This window comes from Sinohyriopsis cumingii, chromosome 18 (assembly GCF_028554795.1).
Source record: "Sinohyriopsis cumingii isolate HCF-2022 chromosome 18, ASM2855479v2, whole genome shotgun sequence".
In the NCBI taxonomy this organism is placed as follows: Eukaryota; Metazoa; Mollusca; class Bivalvia; order Unionida; family Unionidae; genus Sinohyriopsis; species Sinohyriopsis cumingii.
Window position 1 is genome coordinate 74,897,506 of NC_142978.1, and position 26,926 is coordinate 74,924,431.

Below are 26,926 nucleotides of genomic sequence, written 5' to 3' on the forward strand. Positions count from 1 at the left end.
AAATGTTAGGGCAGAAAACTATAAGAAACTAGTAGAAGACATGTTGATGAAGTATAAGAAACTTGGCTGCAATATGTCTCTAAAGATTCACTTCCTTCATTCCCATTTGGATTTCTTTCCTAGCAACTGTGGTATTGTTAGTGATGAACACGGCGAACGTTTTCATCAAGATATCGCAACAATGGAACAAAGATACCAGGGAAAATGGTCCACTACAATGCTGGCTGACTACTGCTGGACACTCCTCAGAGATGCTCCCGAACAGCTGTACAAGAGACAGGCGAAGAAATCTAAGATGTAGTCAATGACTTGATTTTTTATAGGTAGGCTATTACAGTTGACCTTTTACTATTGGAATGCATTTCGTTATGTAAACATTAATTTCTTGCAGATTACAAAAGAACTAGAGCCAATTTTGCAATTTGACTGTCATATTCGTGTTCAGCACATAAAAATTGATAAGAATTGACTAATTTTATTTCAGTAACATGACTTTTGTAAAAATTTGTTGTCCAGTGTAAATGGTACCCAGGAAAGGCATTTTAAAAAAAATATATGCTTGGGTTCTCTGATTACTCTTAGAGTTAATATGATACAGAATTTTAAATTGCATGTGTGGGTGACTACTCCACATTGAAAGTGCCTTCCTTGGTACATGAACAACTCAAATTATTAATTTTCATGGACATTGTTTTATTTTATTGCAAATATTGTAACCAGAGGTTGTGTTTGCAATTTTGCTCACAAGTCCTAGAACTTGTACAGTAAAAATGTTGAGTCACATGTTCCCAGCTTTGCATAATTATCTACTGCCAATCCCTAAATTCACACAGAGTAAGTTGTTTTGGCAAGTGTTAAGACACTACTGGTCAAAATTGACATCTCCCAGTAATATTCATGCAAATTTCTAAGGCTTTCACATTAACTTGGATGTTGATGATTCAGTTTCTGTAATCAAATACAAGACATGATATTCCATGTGTGCTGCAGAATGACTTCTCATAGATTTGTGGAACAACTTGTTTGTAAAAAGCTCTAGTACATGTAGTACACTTATCTGTTCCAGTGCTGTACAGGCAGAAGGTACTCAGACTCAATATACAAGTAGCAGGTTCAAAACCAGATTAATACAGAAATCTTCATCAGCACAAGATATACTGTAGTATCACTAATTTTCATTAACCATTGAAGCAATCATCATTTGTTGTGTTGTGCTAATTGTTCCTTTGTATTCTTTATTGAGTTATTTGTTGAGGTTAATCCAAGAAATAAAATACCTTCAGATATGCAAACATTGACAGGAAAAACTACAATTCAAGTACCCTTTGAAAATGAATTTTTTTACCTTCAGAACCATGAAAATTGAGACCCGTGAAAATAAATGATACTAAAGTGTATACTAACCATAGGAAGTGCAAATGAACATTTTGTAAATGAACATTAAAATTAGAACTCCAATTTATTGTTCCGGCATTGATCATTGGTAAACTATTCTCACTTGATTGGGAACTGCAGATAATTATGATGAACAGATGTTTGGCAAATTTAGACACAGCTTGCAAAGTTTATTGGTATGACATTGATGCAAGCAAGAATCCTTTTCCTTCTGGACTGATGTATTTTGCATCCAAGATGCAAAATCTTGCAATTACATTTCCATTCCCTGTATCCTTGAAGAAAAAAATCATAAGTCTGTTCTAGGTACAACATACAACATTTACGTTCATCTATTTGCCACTGTCTAGTAAAAAATTATGTGGGACTAGTTAAATTTTGCTTTTAGTTAGTCTATCAGACAAGTGGAGGAAGAAAACCTAAATAAATAAAGAAAACCCAGTTTATCCAGTTGGGCAACAAACTGTACCAATCATAAAAGAAATAACAAATATCTAACACTTCATGGATATAAGCAACTGTGTTCTTGGTCATTGAGTCATTTGATATTTAATGTAAAAATGTTAAGGTCAAGCTTCTTAATGATCAGGAATAAATTAAATAAAGCCTGATTGGCAGTTGAGTATCACAAATGGCTGTCCTAAAAATACTATATATTTCAACCCAGGAGTATAAAGCTTTTAAATTCTTTTAAGTGCTATGGAACACACCACAAATTTCCATGTACTAGTTTTTTGGAGTCTACTAACAGCTCTTGGTTCCTCTACTGTTGAGCAAATTTTACAGGCATCTGTCACATCATCTTATGGTGGGTATATAATTACCAAGTTACCTCTGAGTCTCTTATATATGAAATTGTATATATCTTCTTAAGATATGTTCCCTGATCACATTATCGTTGGGGATGTAAATCTGCTACCTCCAGAATCAGTCCAGCAAAAAAGATGAAGATTCATTTTTTCTGTCTATTCAATATAGACAAGGGGCACTGACTCTTGCCCATGACCTCCTCTTGCACCATCAGGTGTCTCTAGTTGTTAAGCTTCCGTATTGTCAGCTTCATTCATAATACCTCCATAAATCCACACTAATATCAGTATAAATATTAGCCATTAGGATTTTCTTTCACTAACCCACATGAGCATCATACTAAAATTTTGACTTGTCTAAACTCCACACTTACCCTGTTAAAGTCGAATTGATGTCAGGTCAGTTTCTAATTCAACATTTATTATTCATTAACATCAACTCTAAACAAATAACAGATGCATTTCACAAACATGACTTAATTCAAGTTGAAAATATGTGTTCTATAAAGCCTAGTCTCTGTTCTTCTTTTCTATTAGTCGTACAGCATGCCACAGCCTGATGGCATTTCTGGTATCTTGTGAGTTAAGGGGAAATATTATTAGTGTGGTTTCTGGGACCATTTTTTAAAGTTTTTATACCCATCAACAAATCATACTGAAGTAGAAACCACACTTTAGTATTTTTGAGAAATTTATTGCACCTTGTCAAGTGCAGGATATTGGTAGGTATCCAGTTAACTCAACAGATCAATTAACCATTAAAGGAAATGGTGTCTATGATAGCAAACAGCAATATTTTCACTGCTTCATCAGATAAGTAATGGCCAGAGTTAAGTGTTCAGTTGACAAAATCACTGACCTTAGGTTAGCAAATTATCTTTATTTCAATCCCTGCATGACTGACACATTTAAGATTTATTGTCTGTTTGGAAAACTTGAGTGTTCTTGTAAATTGTATGTCTACTTGTACAATTGGAACATGAAATATAATCAAAGAGATTCTTATCATTCAGCAGCGACTGAATGACAGCAGAATCTTGCTTCATGGAGCTGATATTTTGGTTTGCAATATTATTTGTATTTCAGATTCAACTATAAGAAGGAGTATGAGAACTTCAAGCTGACAGTCAGCTCAGTTGTCCTGGCTTTATCCTTCTTCCTGCTGATAGTAACAGGCTATATTGAAACTAGGTAAATGTAATGTTATGAAAATGTAGTTAGCTTATAGTAGACTCCTGCCTGCAATGTGCTTTGTTCATTTTGCATCATGCATGGTTCATTCATCAAAATGTGAAAAATGTCCAACTTCTCTAAAACTGTTTGACAAAGACCATTAAAATATTTGGTAGGACACATTAATATCATGTCCCTTCCTACTGTACACACATGATGCAAATTGGTCATAAGATATAATAAATATTCTTAATGCTGGTAAACCATTAAATCAAATCTAATAAATCAGCCTGGTGAAACCTCTATTTATATAAGACATTTGAATTTTCTACAATGTGATGCTTGTCCACAATCAGAAATGGCTATGGTTACTGGAAAATATATATTTTTTTTAAATTGAAATTATAAATTGCTCAACCAATTTCTACAGAAATTTGACAGAAGCATTTCTGTCATCAAGACTTGTTACAATTTTTACATATGATTTTCATTCACCATTATATATGGCCACTGTTCATAATAACTGCAAAAGCTGTTTAAAATGTCCTTTGATCTTCAGTCAAATTCTGGTGTCATTGAACCAAATTTGAAAATTGAAATTGTAGTAAATTCCTCAGTAATCTTCAACAAATATGGGAATAGATCAAAACTATAGTTTGACTTGATGTAATCTTGGTGCATTTCTACCTCAGCTGTCAGAATATTTATTATAAGCACTGTTCAGAGCTGATAGCGTATGTTGTCCAGTGCTCTCCTTCATATGAAAGGACACCCATTCATCCTTTTATTCTTTAAAATTATCTACTCTAAAGATTTATGAATAAACAGGAGAATAAATTACCTAGTGTTAGGCCACATCATAATGGCAAGGTATTAGGTAGGGCTTGGTTGACTCACAAAATAGATAGTGGTATTTATGCCTCAAAATTGTCTGAGCTAGATAGATCATTTTATGCTCATTTGGCATATAATGCTGATATTTATTCTAATGAAAGTTCAAACAGACAAGTTTTGTTGGTCAAGCAGCATGCCATTTATGTGTTCATCATGCAGTAAAATAGAAACAGCTGCTATGCATTTCATAATCTATCAATAACTCCAATAAAAAGTAACTTCTTATCTAGTCTGTCAAGTCTTGAATGTTTTAAGGTTTCTTATGTTTTCCTACATGTGAATTTTCCTATAGTTTGAAAAAATTGAGTTGTAGTTTAAGGTCATTGGTCTTGATCACTCACTAGCTCTGATTGGCTGCTTGCAAGGTGTTTCATATCAAACATTATGAAGAAGATAAAGAAATCACTGTGCAGTTTCATAAAAAAGGGAATACAAATCTGTCTACAGCTTTGACAAGGAAAGACTTTACCACTGCTTATGTTGTTCAGCACAGACAAAAATTGAGACACCAAGACAAAAACTGGTTGATATCAGAAAGGTGCATCATGTATGCCATGGAACTTGAGGATTAGGGAAAAGCTAACTAATGTTCCAGGAAATAAAGCTCCATTATAAACACTTTTTCATCATTAATCCTTTGCTGGCACAGATAATTCAGCTTACTAGTCTAACATGTTTCTAAGTCTACATATTTGCAAGATTTCATATTTTAAGCAAATTAACTGTGTTTATATGGTAGAGAAAGGTGGCCTACAATAAAAACCCAGAGAGATTGGTCCTAATTACCCATGGCTTTGATAAAGCTGAACTTGTCTAATTTTGTTAAGTCTGAGGTTTTTTTACAGTGCTGTAATTGGTGCATATACTTAGTGTTTAATTGACACTTGTGCTGTAATTGGAGCATATTCACAGTGTTAATTGACACCCTATGCAGTATATTGGTGTATATACATAGTGTTTAATTAACGCTTGTACTTGAAGGAATAGTTGTAGTCTTGTCATACCTTTGGATTAAAAATGCATGGATAAAATCAGATGTGCTTTCAGGAAGATATAAATTTTAACATGAAAGTTTGTATATACATATATATTTTGCATGTAAATTATTCCTTCAGATGGATCGTGTCTTTAGTTAAGTGTTATATCGCCAATAATTTCAGAAAATAAAGTACGCACAATTTTGTCATACAAGTATTTTTGACAGCAGTTTCACTTTAATGATGGGTCAGTGTGAATAGGTAGTAAACATAATTTTAGTACATCATTTCAGTATTTCTTTCATTTTCAGTAATACTGCTATTTAAATACTTGATTCTTTTTCTTTGTTCTTTCTATCCTTACTGATCTTACAACACATTTACATAAGGCAGTAAGTGCGAAAACGACAGCTATTGATGCTGTATACACACATGTGCATTGAAACAAAATAAACAGCTTTTTAATTCTTTTATGTTAGTTTTCAGTATGGGTCAAAATGAAACAAAGAGTTTGTAAAAAATATTTATTCCATCGATGGAGGTTAATTATCAAGTAGTTGAGGATTCTTGATTGCTAGGAATGTCTCAGTAAAAACGTGGTTATGGGGTGGGGTGGGTTGTGAGATCACATGTTCATTTTTCATTTGGTTTTTAAATTCATGGTTCAGATCAACCAGAAACTCCATGAGTAATTGGCACCCACTCAAAAAATAGTTCAACCGTAGTATCTAAAAAGTCAGTTACATTAGTCCAGTGTTTGCTTTCAATTAAAATATCTGTAAGTGTTATCCACTTTAAAGTTTTACATCAGCAGATTGTACCAGTTCAGAGTTCAGTACTCATTCACAGTAGGACTTTAGCAATGTGGAAATATTTGCAGGAAAGTATGAATAGGTAAAGCAGTCATACGGACATTTCTGTCTTGGACTTGCATGGTGAGCTATTTTACTCCAAATAAAGTTGTATGCAGGTTTTGTTCAGTTGCTACAGATTGTTGTAATTCTGCAAGCATTTTCACATCCAATTTCAATTTAATTATTGCTTTCAGTTAAATTAGTTCTACATTGTGCATGTGGCTTGATTAAGTACATATACAATGATGAAGTTCATGTAACCTGATTGAATACATATGGCCTGAAAGTACAAGTGGCATGACTAAATACAATGTTTCCTGATTAGGTACACTTAGCCATATTAAGTATATGTGGCCTAATTAGGTACATGTAGCCTGATATTATGTTTTAAAAAATTGTTTGAAAGTTCAGATTCCTTAGAACCATGAACATTTATCCTTCTCATTTTTTTTTTATTGTTCAAAAGCCTACATTTGTCTAAAAAAAATTACAGGTACCAGGGGTATCTTATAGAGAACAAGAAGAGGTATAATGTCTGTTGTGAAATCCAGTTGAGACAAATTGAGACAAATTTGGTTTTTAAGTGCATATGTGTTTTTTTATATGCTTATTGATTTTTATTCATATACAGGTAGCTTAAATATTGTTTATTTTGTTTTATTTGGTTATTTTAATTTTATTATTATTGTTATGATTTGGATTTAGCATAGACAGAGTTAAATTTGACAAATTTGAAACACTGACATTCACTTCTTTCACTTCATGACTTGGACTTTAGATAATGTATTTTCTTATATGGTTTATTTATTCACTTAAGAAATCTGAGACATTGACATTAAGGTGCAGCTTACTCTCACTTCATCAACGTATTAGATGAAATCAGAGTATAAATGCTGACATCCATGTCAAGCTTTAATAAAACACTGAACCATCTTTACCCTAAGATGTTTGGACACGTATTTTTGTTTAAACAATTTGTTTTTTGGTAAGTTGTCTTTGGTGATTTTCTTACTGTAATTTTTGATGCATTAAATGAGATCAATGACAGTTTTTATTAAGAAGAAAGAAAGTGATTTAATTTAATACAGTTTCTAGTATTTGAAAAATCAAAACAACATATACAGTCTATATATATACATATATAGTTTTATAATAATTTGAAAAATTTCTGAAAAGTAAAAATTTCTTTAGTTTCATGTTATATATGGTAATTATTGACCAGTTAACAGCGACCATTAGACATAATAAATTTTGGTATTGGTTGTGTAAGAAGCTATGTTTTGAAACCAACCTTGTTCTCAGAGACAAAGCATAGCAGTCAGAAAAAAGAATAAACAAGCAACACTAGTTTGAATTAAGTTTTATTTTAGTTAAATGTTTAAAGTCATTTATTTAACCCTTTATCTATCAGATTTATTGTGCATCAATTAAAAATTATGAATTTGGTTTATTAAATTTCAAAAGTTGTATAGGATTTACCCTAACATGCACTTGCATTTAATATCATTTATCTCATCTTAATCACAGGTGAATTAAGAATCATGATAAAATGTTTATTGTCAATATCTGTCACTAAAAGCTTATCTTTAATGTTCAGGCAAGAGGGAGAGAAAGGCAAAGTGCATCCAACCACAACGTTCAAACATGATTAATGTTCACACTGCTGAATATCAATTAATCACTTAAGATAATTGCATGAAGTTTGAACTGCAGTAATAACAATGAAGTTTGAATTGCAGTAATAACAATGAAGTTTGAACTGCAGTAATAACACACTTCAATAATATTTATACCTCATGTTAAACTACTTACCACTTTATCAATGCATCTTTACAGCGCAAGATTTGATTGTCTAATTGTCAAGTCTGTATGAAAATGGTGGCACACATTATCAGGCCATACCCTGGATGATAATGAGGGAAATTTAATTCAAGAATCAATATTTCTCATATTTTTGGATGTTGATTTCAGTAGTCATTGACAGACTCTGTTCAGCCTACCAGTTGGTTTAATCTTAATTTGAGATGATAATGCATGGCAGTTCTGACAAACCTTACACACCTTGAGTTGATAATGCATGGCAGTTCTGACAAACTTTACACACCTTGAGATGATAATGCATGGCAGTTCTGACAAACCTTACACACCTTGAGATGATAATGCATGGCAATTCTGACAAACCTTACACACCTTGAGATGATAATGCATGGCAGTTCTGACAAGTCCTACACACCTTGAGTTGACAGTGTAGGACATTTCTGACAAATCTGATATACCTGGGGGTTTAAAATGCATGGCTGTAACAAATCTTATACACCATGTGATGACAAATTTTGTACATCTTGATGATAATGCATGCCAATTCTGACAAAGCAGACTTTACTGACATTGACAAACTGCTGTTTTAATTTAAGTATTGTCTCATTTGGAAGCAACAGCATTCACATTAAAAAATGTCAAAATCATTGATATATTGACTTAAAAGATTTTGAATTCATCATGTCTACATTCTAAACTTGATAATTAATTGACCAACTACAGAAATGATAGCAGTTGATCTTGCCCCACCTCCAGCCCTGACCTCCTGGCTTTTGGACAGTTTTGTTAGGAATTATTTTCTTTGGACATAAGAGAAGATAATTATTTTTATAGTGTCTGAAATCTTAGGATAAAGATGGTAATAGTACTAGCAAATAGTAAATCATTGTAATGGGCATGAATCTGAACAACTGAATGGAATAAACATGATCTAGACCAAAAACAGTGGTTTAATTAGTAGAATGTAAAACCAGTGGTTTTAAAATTTAAAAAATAGTGAAATATATTTGAATAAATTTGGTTTTGAAATATCATGGAAAGTGTATGGCTTGGCTGTAAAGGAATATGGTTGTCAAAACTTTTTTTTTTTTGAACCATAAAACTAAGTAAAATACTGTCTGTCAATCATATGCTTCATTGCTTTTAGTCCAGAAATATTCCTGTGTTTAATTTAAAGAATTTATCCTATTTATGCCTGCAATTTAATATTTAACTCCCAATGTTTCCTATATGTTTGTTTCAGATTTCTTGATTTTTTTTAGAAACTCCCTCTGATATTTTAGTCCAAGGAAACTTGACAGCCTCCTATTGCATGCTATTACATCAGTAAATTTAATACTTTAAATCACAAATGTTTGGCAAACGCATTAGAATGAATTAGGTGAGCAAAGTTTAGTTGCTCAAATTATGTTGGTAACCTGCTAAATTTTGTGTATCCTTGAAAATTGAATGATGCTAAATAATTGTGATTTAGAGAATTTGTGCAAATTACCACAATCCCTAGTTTGGGTATAACCTGCTTTAGCAAAGGCCAGACATAGGGATCACTTTTTGCTGCAGTGGCAATGTACACATTAGCATGGGTTTACATTAAAGGTTTTCTGTGTGGTTACAAATGCCAAAGATTTAAAGTGCTTTCTGTCATAGTCTGGTATTAGAATCAGCCAGCTTTGCCTTTTTAACTCAGTGCATCAGTACCATCTATCTTCAAAGCAAGGTAGGGGTCATATGAAGATCTTGGTCACATTTTTATATACCCAACATAAGGCAGAACATGTTATCATTCCTTTTTTAAATATTTAATTTCCTCACAATCACTCAAGTTCTCCACCATCTACTATTACCAAACTTTGTCAAAAGCTTGCAACTGCTCCAGTGGCCTAACTTGTTAGAGTGTCTGCGTCAGATGCAGGAGGTCACAGGTTTGGACTAGTGCTGAGTCAATGGTAGGTGCCATTCTAAATGAATACTATACTCAAAACAATTGTTAAATAAATATAATAAATTATTAAATAATAATAATAATAATTTTGATGATGAGTAACATTATTAAATACCAATGTATTGATTTAACAGGTATGATAAATTATTCTTGTTAAGTAAAACTATGCCTTGCTTCATTTGTTATTAAAACATCCATTTGAATAGTCTTGTTGTCCAATATGGCTTCCACTGGAACTACAAACTGTCAAGTAGCATCTTCATTCATTCCTTTTCTATTGTCCATATTTTCTTTACAGATGGCTTGATGCAGTCCTTCATTTTCTCCTGGTGTGGTATTACTGTACTCTCACAATCAGGGAAAACATACTTGTTGTAAATGGATCAAGGTGATAAAAAACTATCAATCTGTACAAATAAACTTTTGGAAGGAAAATTATATGTAAAATACCTGGTATACCATAGGTATTTCCCAGTCACAATCAGAAGAAAGTATACTTGTAAAATTTGAAAGTATGTATTGATGTCATAAGTGTTTTGTAAGTTTCATATATAATGGAGTTTCATATCATACTTTCCATAATGTTAAATTTTTTGTAGATCATCAGTCTGTGTAAATCGTGATTGAATATATCTCAAGCTCATCAGTTTTTCATACAAACAACAATGGTATTTTTCGGGGGGGGGTCATTTTTGATTCAGACATGCTGTTTACAGTTTAGGAGATTGAATTGTTATATCAAGGGAACGTCATAGAAGGGGAAATTAAACTGGCTGTACATCAGAAATTGTCTGCTGATAGTGATTAAAGTTTATTTCAATGCAGACATAAAAAAAATGTCTGGATCGGTTTTTAATTCTGGATGTATTTTAACCGACCAAAAACCTTTTAAGAGTTACTTTCCTTTCCAGTTTATAATTGTAGTGGGACAGAGACATAAAATTATGACTTGCCACAATATTCAGTAGCACAAAAAGAATACACTGTGAGTCATATTTTCATTTCACCTGCAATAACATAGTGAGACAGGTCTTACTTTTCCTGTGCTATATATTTGGCTAGATTTTACATGCAACTACTGTAAATTTTCAGGATAAAAGGCTGGTGGGTGTATCATCACTTCATTTCAACTGTGTGTGCTGGTATTTCTTTAATATGGTGAGTATTCTTCTTGCATTAAAGTTTTGAAGTTCAGACATTTAAATTAACATTGCTGCCCCACACTCATATAACCATATAGATGGGGCTTGCTAGCTGTATTTCTTTCTCAAACATGATTTGATTTTGGAATAAAATCCAAAGCTCAGATTTTTTTACTTTCTTTTCCAAAATTTAAAATCTTGTTAGCTAATCATGCCTTTTAGGATGAATTAGTATACTTACCAGTAATTTATGCCCCGTTAAGATCACACATTAAATATGTCAGCTTCTCATCTTTCTAATTATGGGATTTTGGAAAGTTGTAAAATCTTGCTACATGTCAGACATTTATAAGGGCTTGTTCACAAATAGAATTTTGTTGTTGTTGTAGGGTTTAACGCCATTTTTCAGCACACGATAGGCTATACATATCGGCCAGTATTAATGGTGGAGGAAGAACCCGGGAAAACCCCAGAAAGAACCACCGACCCACAAGAAGCACAAATAGAATTGACAGAATATATATCATAATGACATTTTCAGCATACACCCCGAAAATGTTTCAGGACAACATGATTTATTAATACTGATTTTTGAAAACGTATCAGTTTGATTTTAGAAAGGTCAAACTAACTTAATTTTCAGGTATTCCTTTGAGCTTTGGAATCTGTTACGTATATTCATGCCAATTTCTACAAGTTCATTTTGATTTGGTCATATTGTAGCAAGAGATTTTGGATTTGATTTTTATACTTTTATGCAAAGGTAATAATGCTTTTGATCTACATTGCTTAAATGGCTTTGAAGGCAGTTTATTCTACGCTTAAGTCAAATACTTCTGGAGTGTAGTCATAATTGGATGCAGCAAATCTGGCCTCTTGCTTTTTGATTGTATCAAGTTCACCCTGTTTTACTTGGGTGCAGAGGTCCCAGACAATACAGGCATATTCTAAAATAGGTGCAGCTAAACCTTTGAAATCTAATTCTTTCACAATATGTGAGCAAGGTGATAAGTTGGGCATTTGTAGAACTATAATACAATTTACCTTGGTGCATATTTCTTGAATGTTATCCATTTCAGATCACTGGTAATTGTGTTGCCTACTCATATTAACTGAGATTTTCTAAAGAAGTTCCTTCCAAGGAATATGATAACCTGATTGTATGATGTTTTCATATTTCTTGTCATTTATATTTTATTGCATTTTGGGAGCTTGGAATTGTGTACCAAATTTTCCTGCCCATTGAAAATCACACTTTATTTATAAACAAGTAAAATCTATTGCACATAAAGTTTTTAAAACAAAATTCAAAATGGTAACAAAATTGCAGTTGAAACTGATAGGAAAGTAACATAGTTCCTTCTGTCTCTAAAACTCCTGGCTTAAAATTATATTTTAATAAAAGTAAGTGGTACAGAAAATATCCAGTAGAAATAGGATTTTGTAAGTTTATATTTTCTCCAACAAGTTGTAAAAAAAAGTTAAATTTTGAGCCCTGTCACTCCCAACTGATCCATTTGTTAAATACATGCATCAGATAAAGGCTGTTCCAGTAGGGAAGGCACTTTAAGAGTGAAGTAATCTTCTGTAGGTGCAATTTAGAATTTTGTAGTTTCATAATGAACTCATGATATATTTTTATTAAAAACTGCATTCCTTGTGTACCATGTATGTTGATAAGTAACAGCTGTAAAGGTTTCTTTACCACTTTGGGTGCAGGAGGTTGCAGGTTCAAATCCAGGCCAAGTCATACCAAGACTTATAAAATTGTTACTAGCAGCTGTCTTGCGTGGGGCTCAATATTAGGATGTTTGTGTTAGGACTGGTCAGCCTGGTGTCAGGATAATGTGATTGGGTGGGACATGATGCTACATGTCTGTGGCATGATGCCCAAGTGCTAGACATCACTATAAACGGCCACGCTGCAGACATCATAGCAATATGACAAAAATTGTTAAAGCTTTGTTAAAAATTTAAATCACACACACACACTCCTCTATGAATTTTCAAGAGAGGCAGCTCTACAAGTCCCTGTGTTTGCTTTATGGTCTACTTAAAGCAAGACATAACTCCCCAGCCATTGGCAACTTGGCTGAAGTGGGTGATTCACTCATTGTATTTTAACATCTCACTCTAAGAGCAGATATGTCTCATGAAAATTTCTGCTCATGAGATTAATCATCTCTGTGAACCTCACTTTCAAATTCAGTGTTTTGGTTTGAGACTTTATTGTGCCTATCAGTAGTGAGTAGAACTGAAATTGATTATCAAGATAGTAAATAAGAAAGGTGGAGCATTAATTCTTAAGTCTAAAAAGCAGTTATTGGAAGTAACTCTTTTTTGCCTTCTGTCCATGTCTAAAATTCATTGTTGTGAATGTGTTTCACAAATTATGCTCAAAACATGTTACAAGAGCATGAAAATGAAGTCAGAGTTTTTATTAAAATTTTTGTAACAGAAAACAATTTTTTTCATCCTAAATTTATGTCTGTAGCGCAACAGACAACTATAAATCTAGGTAGTCCTTATTATTAAAATACTATATGTGGACGTTGATGGGCATAAAATCCAGCTATGAATGAAAAATCAGAGTTCTGGACCAATGTGAAAAATTCTGAACTGTTTGAAATACAATCCTTTACCTTTTGATCTTGTTTTACACCTGATATTTACATATGGGAGATCCCTCTTTGACCCTACCATTCCCATTACTTAAAGAATCAAATACCGCTTCAGAAGTGAGGTAATTATAGTGGTATTTTGGAAAAATTGCTTCCCAGTGATACTATTTTTGCATCTGTGTTGTATAGCATATAGACAGGAATAAACTCTTTCTTCTTTCTCAGAGGGCTGGATTTAGGAGGTAGTGTTCTTTTTTACATGTCATCAAGTGAGTATTTTTGAAGGAACATACTTAACAGTACAAATTTACTTTTCATGGTGTACATTTTTCATGAATTTCTTGGTGTTTATAATTTAGGTCACAGGTTGCTAATTATTTTATGAACCAGCCTTTATGTGGTGGTATACTAATTACTATATTTAAATAATTGAAGGTAGCTGATAGCCTGAAGATAATTACCAGAGCAAAAGTAATATAATTTTTCAGAATATGCATACATAGTAAATAGTATGCCATGTTAGGCTTGAACCATACATTACTTTCATTATATCACTGTATCTACATATGTATTACTGGATGTAAATGAAGAGTTGCCAGATTTTTGTAGTAGGCAGATGCCAGTGGATTTTCTCAAAAACATGTCACACAGCATGTGATTTTCATTATTTTAAGAGTTTCCTCTTGAATAGATGATTTATTGGTTATATCCATCTTCTGCAGGTCTTAACAGAAAAGTATGGTAACATGGGCCAACATTATCATTACAAGCTGTGGGAATTAGATGTCTGTGTATATAAACCATGAATTTATCACCCAACCAAAATCATTTTTCTATTGAAAAAATTTGACTTCTTCCCTAATCCACAAATTTAAGTACTGACAAAAATGTATTGTTGTTCACAGAACCACAAAACATTGATATGCATGAAAATAAACGAATTCACTGTTTTTGATTACAAGAAAACGGCGATCAGTATTGACTTTATTTTCAGAAATAAGATTTTTTAATCAAATGAAGTGTGACTGTCACAATCTTTCTGTTTCAGTTACTGGAACTGATGTCTCGAGATTTAAGTACATTACTTGTATATGTGATCTCGTAGCAAATGGCCATGGTCCAACCCCCAGCCCCCCCTGAAAAAACAAGGCTCAGTTTTGATAAACATTTTCTTCCTTAAATTGACATTTTGTAATATCATTTCTATTGCTTACTTTGGATTTACAAGTTTTTCTCCAAACATTAAGCAGACATAAAGGATTCAAATAGTCATAACATCCACATTTTCCCAAAATTACAGTAGTTGTGTATCTGAGAAAAAATCAAAGAAGCAAGTGAAAGAGATTTCTGTAATTAAAAAAATGATAGACGATAACTGATACTTAAAAAGGTACTTGTTCCCTTTTCAGGCCTGATAGCTGGTCCTACCAGAGCTTCAGATTACAGTATGGCTACTATTCTTTGTACCTTGGTAAGTATTATGGAAACCACACCAATATAATTAAAGGCAGAATCAAGAGGAATACTTCTGTCAGCATAATATAGCTTTATACCACTGCAGCAATCCTGTGGGCCAATTAGATTTTTATCTCCTAATTACAAATCTCTAGTGAATAAGAATTTTCATATTCTTGTTCTCTGCCTTTGTGCAAAACATAGTATCAGTGTCCATCCATCACACTTTCATTTCCACTATGTCACTTAAAAGCCCTTTGAGTTCAAGGGTTGAAACTTGGCATACTTGTGCAACATTATTTGAAGGCGTATCGCAAGTCTCATGGCCAGTGGGGTGGGTGGGGTGGGGGCTTATTACAAGGTTATGGCCATGGCTCAATATTTTCAGTTTTCCATCACAATTTCCTGTCTATAACTTTCAAGCCATTTGAGATGAAGGAATGCAACTTGGTATCTTTATGCATCATCATTAGGAGGTGTGTCACATAACCACTTTGGGGGTCCTATTTTCTGGGTCATGGTCAGAACTCAGTATTTTAACATTTCCATCATGTTTTCCCATCCACTGTGGGGCTAGAGGGATGAAACACTTTACATTGTTATTAGAGGGTGTGTTGCCTTCTACACTGGGGGTCATACCTTCAAGGTCATGGACATGACTTAATATTAGAGGGTGTGTTGCCTTCTGCATTGGGGGTCATACCTTCAAGGTCATGGGCATGACTTAATATTAGAGGGTGTGTTGCCTTCCACTTTGGGGGTCATACCTTCAAGGTCATGGGCATGACTTAATATTAGAGGGTGTGTTGCCTTCCACACTGGGGGTCATACCTTCAGGGTCATGGGCATGACTTAATATTTTTAAGTTTTCTGTTGTTCTTTCCATTCCAGTCAAGAATTCGAGAGCTGTCAGAGATTAAGTATGAAACTTGGTATACTCATAAAGAATCGGTAGTGTTGTATACTGTAATGGTTGTCCTATCTTCAAGGTTGAAAATCCAGTTTGACATTGAAAATTATCCTTACAATTAAAGATGTATTAATGAAAAAAGATACATATGCAGTCAAACTTATCCCATTGGTCACATTTGTACAGCAGTCACCTAGTCAAAATGGTCATTTTAATTTCCCTTGGTCAGATTTCCTATATAAAAGTTTCCTACCAACATAATGGTTTCTCTCTGATTCATGCAATCACTGGAGGGTATCAGCATGCAAGTCAAAACATTTGTATGGTAAGGAAGGCATAAAGTAATACCATATGAATTCATGTGGACACCTTTGTCACACCTGTACTTGCCATTCATCAGTCACATAGATATTCTAACTCAAAAGCATCAATATGTCAAATTTGAAAGCAAGGCATTTTTTTAATTATTATTAGAGAGAGAGAGAGAAAGAGAGAGAGAGGGTCACAGTAATTCATTACCTGCCTGGTAGAAAAGGTAGTCATTTAGTTACGTCAGAAATAAGTTGTCATTTGCGATTGGCATTCTTTGAAATCTTAACCAGATATTGATTTGAAGTGTGAACACCTTTCCTAAGCCTTGTTATGCAGACTGTCCTCTGTTTTGCAATCATATGTACACTATCAGTCAGTGATTATTTAATTTATAGGATGGACATAATCCAAAGACGCTTATCTGAATTCACTATAGGTCCAAATTAAAGCTTCTGTCCAAGAATATTATTGATGAACAATTTGTATTTCCATTAAATAATAATTTGAACAATTCCACCCTAATGAAAATCTAAATACATTAGTAAGATTGATTCTGTTGAAGATGTTAAGACAAGAATGAGTAATTTCTAAAGCAAACAACATTATATATAAAAAATCTAAGACACAGTAATGAAGCCCAGATGTAGGTTAGCCTCCTCTAAAACATTCATAGTTGCAATTATCTGTAGACTTGTATCCATCATGTAGGAAAGGATGAGATGTGGGAGAAGCAGGATTGTATTTACATGAGCAAATTGCTCACCATACCAGTTAGTTTAAAATCCACAGTAAGCTTTTTATCATTTCTCTTACTTTCCAATTTTATCTTGATAAATTTAGTGGTTGTCAGAAAGAAAACAGCAGTTATCTTGACTAAAAATGGATACCAAAGACTTGTAAAAATGGTACTAATAGCTGCCTCGCTTAGCGCTCAGCATGAAGAGGTTAGTGTTAGGACTGGTCAGCCTGGTGTCAGGATAATGTGACTGGGTGGGACATCATGCTACACGTCTGCGACATGATGCTCCAGTGCTAGGCATCACTATAAACTGCCACACTGCAGACATTGTAGCAGTATAACTGAAAAATTGTTAAAGCTACATTAAAAATCCAAATCACACACACACACATACTAAAAGCGAAAACTTGAAGTAAAAAAAATAAACTGTAAAATGGTATGAATTTTAAAAAGTTGGCACACACTTTAGAGGCACGTTTTTGTCAGTTGTTTTTAACCAGTCTTAAAAATTATTAAATTCATTATTTTTAATCAAATTCACACATGCAGTTCTTTATAAATTGTGCTTTTTTTACAGCCTTGGTGCAAGCCCTGCAGTACTACTATCAGAAGGGCTGCTTATACCGACTGAGAACTCTGGGGGAGAGGCATGATATGGATATAACTGTTGGTATGTTGTTTTGCTTGCACATTCCATATATGCTTGTGTTGTTGTTGTTGTAGGGTTTAATGCCATTTTTCAGCACACGATAGGCTATACATGGCGGCCAGTATTAATGATGGATGAAGAACCCGGGAAAACCCAAGAAAGAACCAACGACCCACAAGAAGCTACTGACAAGCTTTCTCACATACCCACATTAGCCAAATCCGAGACTTGAACCCACACAGAGATGAGATGGCAGTGATCTGTAACGGAGAGCGCTTTAGACCACTCTGCCACTACTATGCTTGTGTATAACACACAATAAATTGCAAACAGGATTGACCCATATTTCTTGTTACATATTGCACAGGGCAGATCATTGTTTGCACAGTTTCCTCCATAGGATGCATTTGTACAGACCTAGTAATTTTACCTGTGGAACATAAAACAGAACATAGAATGTACACAAGACAATACAAAATGAACACAGTTGGAATGCAAAGTGAACACAATGAAATGCAGAATTAGGACAGATAGAATGCAGAATGAACACAACAGAATGCAAAGAAATGCAAAGAAAATGATGAAACCATTTTCCAGAAAACAGTGCAAATGCAAATTGCAGAACACTAGTGATAAATAGTAAACAAAAACAAAATGCAAATGCATTGTATGAATGTTTTTGAAAATGTATTACTTTCAGGCTGCTTCTTAATTTTCATAATGAAAATCCCTTTTTGCATGATAATTCTGGATCAGCGTTTCGACACTGACATTTGTTCACCTCATGCATTGTTTTTGTTGAGATGAACATAAAAACAATCGCCATTGATGTGACGATCATATCACCAGTTATTGTCTCCATACATCTTTACTTAATCGAAAGGAAATAATAATTTGCTAACAAATACTCTGCTATATTTTTGTACTTATTGCTGTTGGTTATATTTTAATTTCTTGTAAATTCAGTAATGTCTTTTGTATTCTCTGCATAGGTTATTTTAAAATACAGGCTTCTAATAGGTTCAACATTTTCACCAGAAGACTTCTTATGATGTCTTGGTGGTCCTAAATGAAAATACATCACTCTTGCATCTAGTATGACCAAAACTTCAATATGCTTACAAATCTTGTTATTGCCGCTGCTCCAGAATGGATCATACATAGTATCAGCATGAAGTTTTCACTGACATGCTTCTTATGATGTCTAGGTCATCAATGAAAATGGTGCCAATCTGATATATAGTATGTTGAAAATATTGTTACCACTACTGAACAGAATGTCATTCACACACACACACACACACACACACATATATATATATATATATAGAGAGAGAGAGAGAGAGAGTTAGAAAGAAAGAAAGAAAGATGTTCAGATCAGCCTCTACATATTCATTTATTTGAGTGTTTTAACTAATTGATTGTATACATTTTAGCAAATTCTCATTGCTTTCAATATTTTCTAATTTCAGAGGGTTTCATGTCTTGGATGTGGAAAGGTCTTGCCTTCATCTTGCCATTTCTATTCTTTGGCTATGTAAGTAGAGGAGCTATAAATAAAGGCTCAGAAGTTAGCATATTAGTTGTTAGAACTGCTAATCATGGACCAGAAGAAATGCTATTGCGATAACCTTTCGTCTGGTGTCCAACATCCAGTGTCCATCCAGTAGCACAAGCCTGTTATGACTACTCCTCCAAAACTTCTGTATGATTGCCATCAAATTTTACTGACACAACCGTCCCAAGGTCTAATTGGCCATAAATAAAAATTAAGCCCCTCATATATCCAATGCTACAGCCATGACAGCCATTTTGAAAATCTTGTTTTAGTTCCTACTACTAAACAGATGGTCAAATCAGCATTGGATTTTCACTAACAGACTTCATACGATGTTTATTTGGTCCTTTATCAAAATGAAACCATTCTTACATCCAATATGGCCACCATGGCAGCCATATTGATACTCTTGTTGTTCCTCCTGAATGTGTATTTTTCACCAAAGGACTGATTATAGACCTAAATTAATGCCAATCTGACAGTTGTTTTGGCTGACATAACAGTAGTTAAAAACCTCTTTTTTAGCTACTTCTTTTGAATGGATAGCATTGTTGATGTGGGGTTTTCATTAAATGACTTCTGGTTGGTCCTAAATGAAAATGGTGCCGATCAGATCTTCAGTATGGCCACCATGGTAGCGATCTTGAAAATCTTGTGATCACTTTTAATTGGAATGGATGGTCATACACAGTTTTCACCAAAACACGTCTTACTGTATGAAGTTGGTCTTAAATGACAATGACGTGTGTGACACCTCAAAATTTGAAAAATCTCATAAAAACTGCTTTCTCTTAAATGGATAGCCGTGCAAGGAATTAAGAAAAGAATAAAAGAGAAAACTTATTTTTCTTGCAATATGTTTGTTATTCCTATATTAAACTGATACTAGTGTAACCTCAAAAATGGCTGCCTTGATAGCCATACTGAATATCTTCATATCGGTACTTTACCTGAAAGGATGGTCTTGTCGAAATGAGGTTTCCACTAAAACACTATTATTACAACACATAGATAGTTCTGAATCAAAATGGTGCTCATTTAACCTCCACTATTACACCATAGATTCATTTTGAAAATGTTACCAGTATTCCATGTGCATAAATGGTGGCATTTGGATGAGGATTTTGCTAAAACACCTTTTGCAATGTGTAATTGGTTCTGAATGAAAATGGTTCACAACATACCAGTACATTGGTGAAAGTTTTGAAAAGCAGTCTGTATCTACTGCTTGTCAGTAAATTGATTAAAATTATAACAACCTTTTGACATTTTTGGTGGATTTTTATTATTTTATCACCATCTTAAATTATATATTTCCTCACATTCCACACTTGTACATATAGGAGGCAAAATGTATGTTTGAAATACAGAAATTGTTTTGTAGTAAGCTTTAAAAAATTAGTATTTTTGCATTTGTACTTAAATTTATATTGTACTTAATTTTTTACACCTGAAAAGTTTCTGATATAAAATATATGGATTGTTAGAGAATATCGTTCATTTTAAAATGATACTTAACTTTAAAACATTATTTGATCGGCTTGTCCAGTAAACACAGATTTACCAACACGACTGCATTTTCTTGTTCTGATACACATCTGATTGAACAAATTTCCAGTTCTACACAACTGCGTGTATGTTTTGGCTTCAGTATGGTTAGTATAAATATTTATGACCTTACCATATTAGACATGGGACAAAATTCACTGAATTTGCATGTTTTCATTTGCTGTCAATGGATATACAAGGATATAACTATTTCAGTGATTTCAGCAGCAGTTTACATAATTCCTAAAACACTGCAAGTGCTATGATATGATTATTTTTTAACAGAGACTCTCAAAAAACTAGTCCATATGACTTCATTAAAACTATAGATTTTTGATGATTGAGACTCCTGCTTTTTTTGCTTTTTGTTCCAAACCAATTGAACGCTGATCACATCAACTACACACTGATTGAAAAAGTTTTAACCTCAAACACATGTTGCTAATTGTCAGATGACTTATCTAACCTTACTTGCACATGCTTCTTATTCAGGTCTCATTTTTCATCTGCAAAAACACTTGTCATCAGAGTTTTTAGAAGCTTGCTATTTTTAGCATATCATAGTGGCACATGTTAAAAGTTGGTTCCAGACTGAATACGATGAGTAGCACAGTACAGAGGCAACATGCCAGTCCAGAAATGGAAGGGGAACAGTACTATATAAAAGATGGTGTGGCAGTTTAACAAATTAAATAAAGGAGGTCAGATCAGAGGCCAGAAATAGGAGCAAGGCACATGGAGTTGGGGCCAGGGTGCCTGTTCTCCAGTAACTGCATAGCTGGCACACTGTCATAACATAGTGGATATGAAGTTTAAGTTTGCTACGGAATGTTAACAAACTCATTATACTCATTTTTTGCTCTAGTATCACTTGCTATATCTGAACTGTTTATATTTATAGTGGTTATAGACCTTGACAGTCATGTTGATCCAGTGTTTTGAATCTTGGGTGAGTCATTATATTTGTCTCCAGGGGTATCAAAGTGAAAACAGTATTGTAATTAAGAATTCACTTGTTATATCAAATAATTAATTTTTTTTAATTATCACAGAACTATGTACTCAATCATTGTAATGGCATACATGTGAAAAATGGCACAAGTTGTATGAGCAACATTTGGATGACTATCCAAGGTACATGTCAACACATATGTGAGCAATACAAAGTTTGCATTTGTTACAAGTACATGGATAATTCAGTGTTTTATTTACATAAATATTTATGCTTAAGAGAAACCATATGTCATCATATCTAGACCTGTTCACACTGATGTTAACTTAAGATTTCATTTTTTTGTTAACAGATGTTCCAGCTGTACAATGCATATGTCCTGTATCACCTTTCAATTGACCCCAGGTGTAAGGAATGGCAGGTTAGTGGTGCCTTTTCATTAGTAATGATTGAAGGACCATGTAATTGATTCACATTTTCTGCTATTTTCTACCATTTGCAGCATTTAGCCAAACATTTCCAGAAAAGTTTATTATGCAATAATTGCACTGTTTACATCCAGGTGTAAAAAAAAATCAGCAAAAGTTACAGATTTACATAGAGGTTAAATGCTTTTAATAAATAATGGCAACGCATGATACACTCTAAGTATGATAAAGCTTAGATATACCATTCTCATAAAAAATTGTTGTTTACATGAATCATTTATACTGTAAGAAGTAACTTTAGCATTGTGTGTAGGCTTACCTAATGACCAATTCTCATGTACATTATTAACTTGGAAAGAGAAAATGAACTCTGATAAAAATTTGTTCTGTGCATATTTTCTTCTTATATTACATAATAATATTTAGGGTTATATCCACTACCTTGCAAAATCAGCCCTTCTAAACTGAAACACATGTTAGCCGGGGTGGGTGGGCTTGTTTTAGCAATAAAAGTGCTAAATATTCACCTGGTTGTCAAGTTGGATGCCATGATAATTGTCCAGGCAAATGGCAGACACCCTATCCATTGCAATTTGAAACTCCATTGCAATTTGAAACTAAGTCTTACAGAAATGATACTTAAAATGCAGTCTTGTAGAATAAAAGCAGATATTTCAAAGTAAGATGTTTGTAGTAAAACCAGATAGTGGCTTGGCCATGTTTGAGTCAGATTTGGGTTTCATATTAGTATCAGTGGTGTTGGTCAGGGAACTAGACTAGCTTTACATGAGTACCTCAGATGCTTTAAATTGCAGATGTTTTTTCATGCAAATAGCTGCATTATCTAGCTGTTGCTTTTTGAATAGATGGTTTCCAACAAGTGATATATGTTCAAGGCAAAAAGGGACAATAAGCTTCTCACGAAGAATCTGTAGTGCAGAAGAATAAAAAGGAATATTCAGATTCTTAGTGGGGAGGGGATGAAAGCATAATTGGCAACGATTACATTTATTGGACGTCATATATTGATTTGAGCATGTCTTATGATGGGAGAGATGATTGATTGCCATATAATTAAAATAAAAAGATGGGTTTTATGTCAAGTTGAGATAAAGCAAGAAGGCCAGTGAGCTCCGATGGATTTGGAAAAACTGCTGTTTGTGAAACTACTGGAGATAATCAAGTCCTAGGTGTGCTTTACAAATGTTTTAGTTGAACATAATGTTTACTGTTGCTGCATTAGTCTGGAATCACACTTCTGAAGTTTTAAATGCTTGTTTTCAAACTTATCAGTAGCAGTACATGATGCTTTGTTTTACCTTAATGAAAACTGGTCCAACTTTATTGATAAGATTTTGTTAGGGTTGGCTGGTCTGGCATGGGGTTTTTAACGATTATTTGGATCAATCACATACAACTGTATTGCTGTCGAGAGCTGTCCACAGTCATTCAGCCATTTAAGCCTGCTGGCTAGCCAATCCAGCCATCTCAATCAGAGGATCTTAATGAAAGATACATCCTTCTTGACAGACCTGCAACTTCATCTTTCAACAATTATGTGTTCTGGACAAATCTGTCAAAATGGAAAAGGTGGGGCCCAGTGGTCACTACCAGATAAGAAAGTGGGGTCATTTAGGAATAAAACAGATTGTAAAATACCCTTGTATCTTGTTTTTTCAAGAAATTCAAACACACATCATTGTTGCAGGCAATAGCACCATTACTTATTATTTTCTGCAATAAATATACACCTTTTCAGCATTATATACACTGAATCAGTCTTGAAGTTAGACTACAGCACCATTTTCTGCAATTTCCTTGTCTGCTTAAACAAACATCTACTGTTAATGTCAAGGTTATTTTAGTTGACAAGGAAACTGCAGCAAGTGTCAGTGCTGAAAATATTAACTCATTAATATACGCTTTGCTATGTGTGATTGGTTAAAAGAGTCTATGATCTTCAACCTGTGCATACTGATTAAGTTATTCTTGTAGCGACAATTGGTGATAGATGCTTTTTCCATATTTGTCTGGTTAATAGCACAAACGTGGGATTTTAATTTCAACTAAATATAGTGCAAGAAAATGTAAACCAGCTTATACATTTTTAAGTTATTTGCATTGTTTGGACCATTAGTATGTAAAATATTTATTACATAAATGTGAAATATGGAAACTTACTGATGAAATAAATTTGTCATTTTTTTCAATCCTACATTTTCACATATGAAAAATATATAAAAGTATAATATTTCCTATAATGCCTTGTGATGCTTGATTATGTGTATCTACAGAAGTTGTACCCACAACAAGAAAACAAGTGTTTTGTGAGCCAGAACAGATTAATGGAAACTGCCTTACATTGCAGACATGGAAATTAATCTTTAATGAAGAAATTTGACCTGATGCTGTTAATGTCTCTGAAGTTATTCCCCTTCCTTGACAGCAGCAATAAACCCACTGATGCTTTGCTGAATTGGCCTATGCTTTGTTTTCAGACAGGGTCAGATAGTTCACAAAATGTCAGAAATGTAATTTACTGCGACAGATTAGGTCAAACCAATCCTACCTTTCTTGCCAGTCTTATATATGTATGTGATCAGCCTTTGAAAGTGAGTTGAATTTACAAAAAAATGAGGTGAAGGTTTTGTGATGAAGAGTGAGTTGAATTTTCTAAACACTGATTCTGGGGCAAGTTTGGTATATAGGGGCGCTCACCAGTTATTATGTACTTTTGAGAGAATGACGTGTGTAAGGTGAAGTTGTTTACATTTAAAACATGCACATTGGAGAGAATGTTGTCACACCTCTATGCTACATTAATGTAATGTGGATGATATTTCTTTGGATATTGTACTTTTGGAAATTGTACATGATCTAAGCACAATGCTAACTTGTGCTAAAAAAATCAGCCTGAATTAGTCTAAAGTACACTATCCATAGCAGCTATTATATTATAGGGAAAATAAATTTTACCAGACTAGACAATACCAGCTTCTGAAAGCGCAATGAATGAATTACCAAATACATAAAATATAAAAAAAGTTATCAGCTCCTCTTTATACAATTTACCTCTGAAGTTCAGGAAGTGAAAATGACCAAGTGGAGCTAGCACTTTTTTGAAAGGTGCACATCTGGAGTAAGGCCAAGCTGTATACTTTATAACCCATATTACACCCATCAATCACACACCAAAATAAAGGGAAGTAAAGGTTCTTTGAATTATACCCAAGATATACAAGGTCTTTTCTAATTAGCCAGCATAACCAGTGAGGAAAGCCGGGGAAATTCTTTTTCTTAAAAATTCTAACCCTATGCAAATTACGAAACTGTAGAGCGGCACCATAATAAAAAGAAAAGTTTCCTTTCTTATGTAAATACAGGATATATTTCATCTTTTGGTACCAAAAATGACTTTTTTAAACTCTTTACATTGCCACTTGTTAAAATATAATGGGTTTTCTTGTAACAGGTGACAAAATATATCCATTATTAGAGTAGGAAAAGAAAATATCCATTTCTAGTTTTTTTTTTAAAGTTATATAATAATCCTACATTTCACATGTGTTTATTATTTAACTTCATCAAGTTTAAATTCCAATGGAACCTGAGACCATCAATGGGAACTAAAGCATGTGGTCTCTGAAGATAGGTAATCATTTACTACAGGTTTTCATTTACATCAGGTGTTTGAGCACATAAATTGTCAAAAAGTTTAATCCAATTATGGGGTCTCGATATCTTGCCCTTTAAAGAGGACTTTACAACAGGTTCAGATGATCTTGTGTTTGTAAATTTTGTCTGCACTATTGTTTCTAAATTTTGTTATTATTTTATTTTTTCTAGGTATTTATTCTGTGCTGCATCCACTTAATCCTGTTCCTAGGCAACATGACTACTAGTTTGAGGGTTATCCACCAGAAAATGAAGACAGATAGGCTCAAGCTGAAACAATATAAACGCAAGTACAGATTCCAAGGCACCATGGACACCAAACCAAAGACCTTGTGAAGCACTGAAGATATAAAGGGATACACTGGAAACTTGAACAGAGACATGGTCAGATGCCATTACAGCAAGGTCATGGCCATGTTTATGACTTCTTGTCTGAAAACCTGTAGCAGCATTACATACATTTTGCATTTAAACACCAACTTTGTACAGTTTCTATCAAAAAAATAGCAATATAAATATTAAAGGAGATGATTGATTGTTAAAGAAATATGTCAAAGGTATTGATGTTGAATTTATGCTTTATGTTCTCTTGAAAGCCTAACAAGCTCACTAATGCCAAATTGAAATTTCAAGCTGTTTGAGCCATTTTTAATCACACATATGCTGTAATAATGTTAGTCACTATTTATCCTTAAAAAACACATGGGTAATGAAAGCACTGCATTCTTTACTGTTAGACACTGTTCCATAATGAATAAATTGATGTGAAACAGTTATCATGTCTGATGAAAACATTAGTTGTTTGATGAATAATAAATGAAGTTTTTACTGTATTTTTGATTTTGTGGATCACTTGTACTATTATTCACCATTATATTGATCAAGTAGTACACAATGGGATATTGTTATTGCTAAATATGTTTCACACATATAACAAACAGCACAATAAACAATCAGCACCTCAGACCTGCATTCTTGAAACTCATTCCAGTCAGGTCCATCTAGAGTGACATTTTGTCATGTATGGAGATGATCCACTTTACATAAATTGGATTAAGGGAAGACGTTTTCAGAG

General features: G+C 33.6%; 1 protein-coding gene across 1 annotated transcript in view; it reads left to right on the top strand.

The window, feature by feature from the left end:
• Positions 1–26,684, top strand: part of LOC149776996 (transmembrane protein 120A-like) — a 45,450-nt gene extending 18,766 nt beyond the window's left edge. The window contains exons 5-12 of the mRNA XM_089941751.1: positions 3,291–3,395; positions 10,161–10,250; positions 10,955–11,020; positions 15,035–15,096; positions 17,619–17,711; positions 19,163–19,227; positions 22,101–22,169; positions 26,023–26,684. Of these exons, the coding sequence (XP_089797877.1) occupies positions 3,291–3,395; positions 10,161–10,250; positions 10,955–11,020; positions 15,035–15,096; positions 17,619–17,711; positions 19,163–19,227; positions 22,101–22,169; positions 26,023–26,187 (715 nt within the window). The 3' untranslated portion in view covers positions 26,188–26,684. The remainder of the gene's footprint in view (positions 1–3,290; positions 3,396–10,160; positions 10,251–10,954; positions 11,021–15,034; positions 15,097–17,618; positions 17,712–19,162; positions 19,228–22,100; positions 22,170–26,022) is intronic.
• Positions 26,685–26,926: the final 242 nt, after the last annotated feature.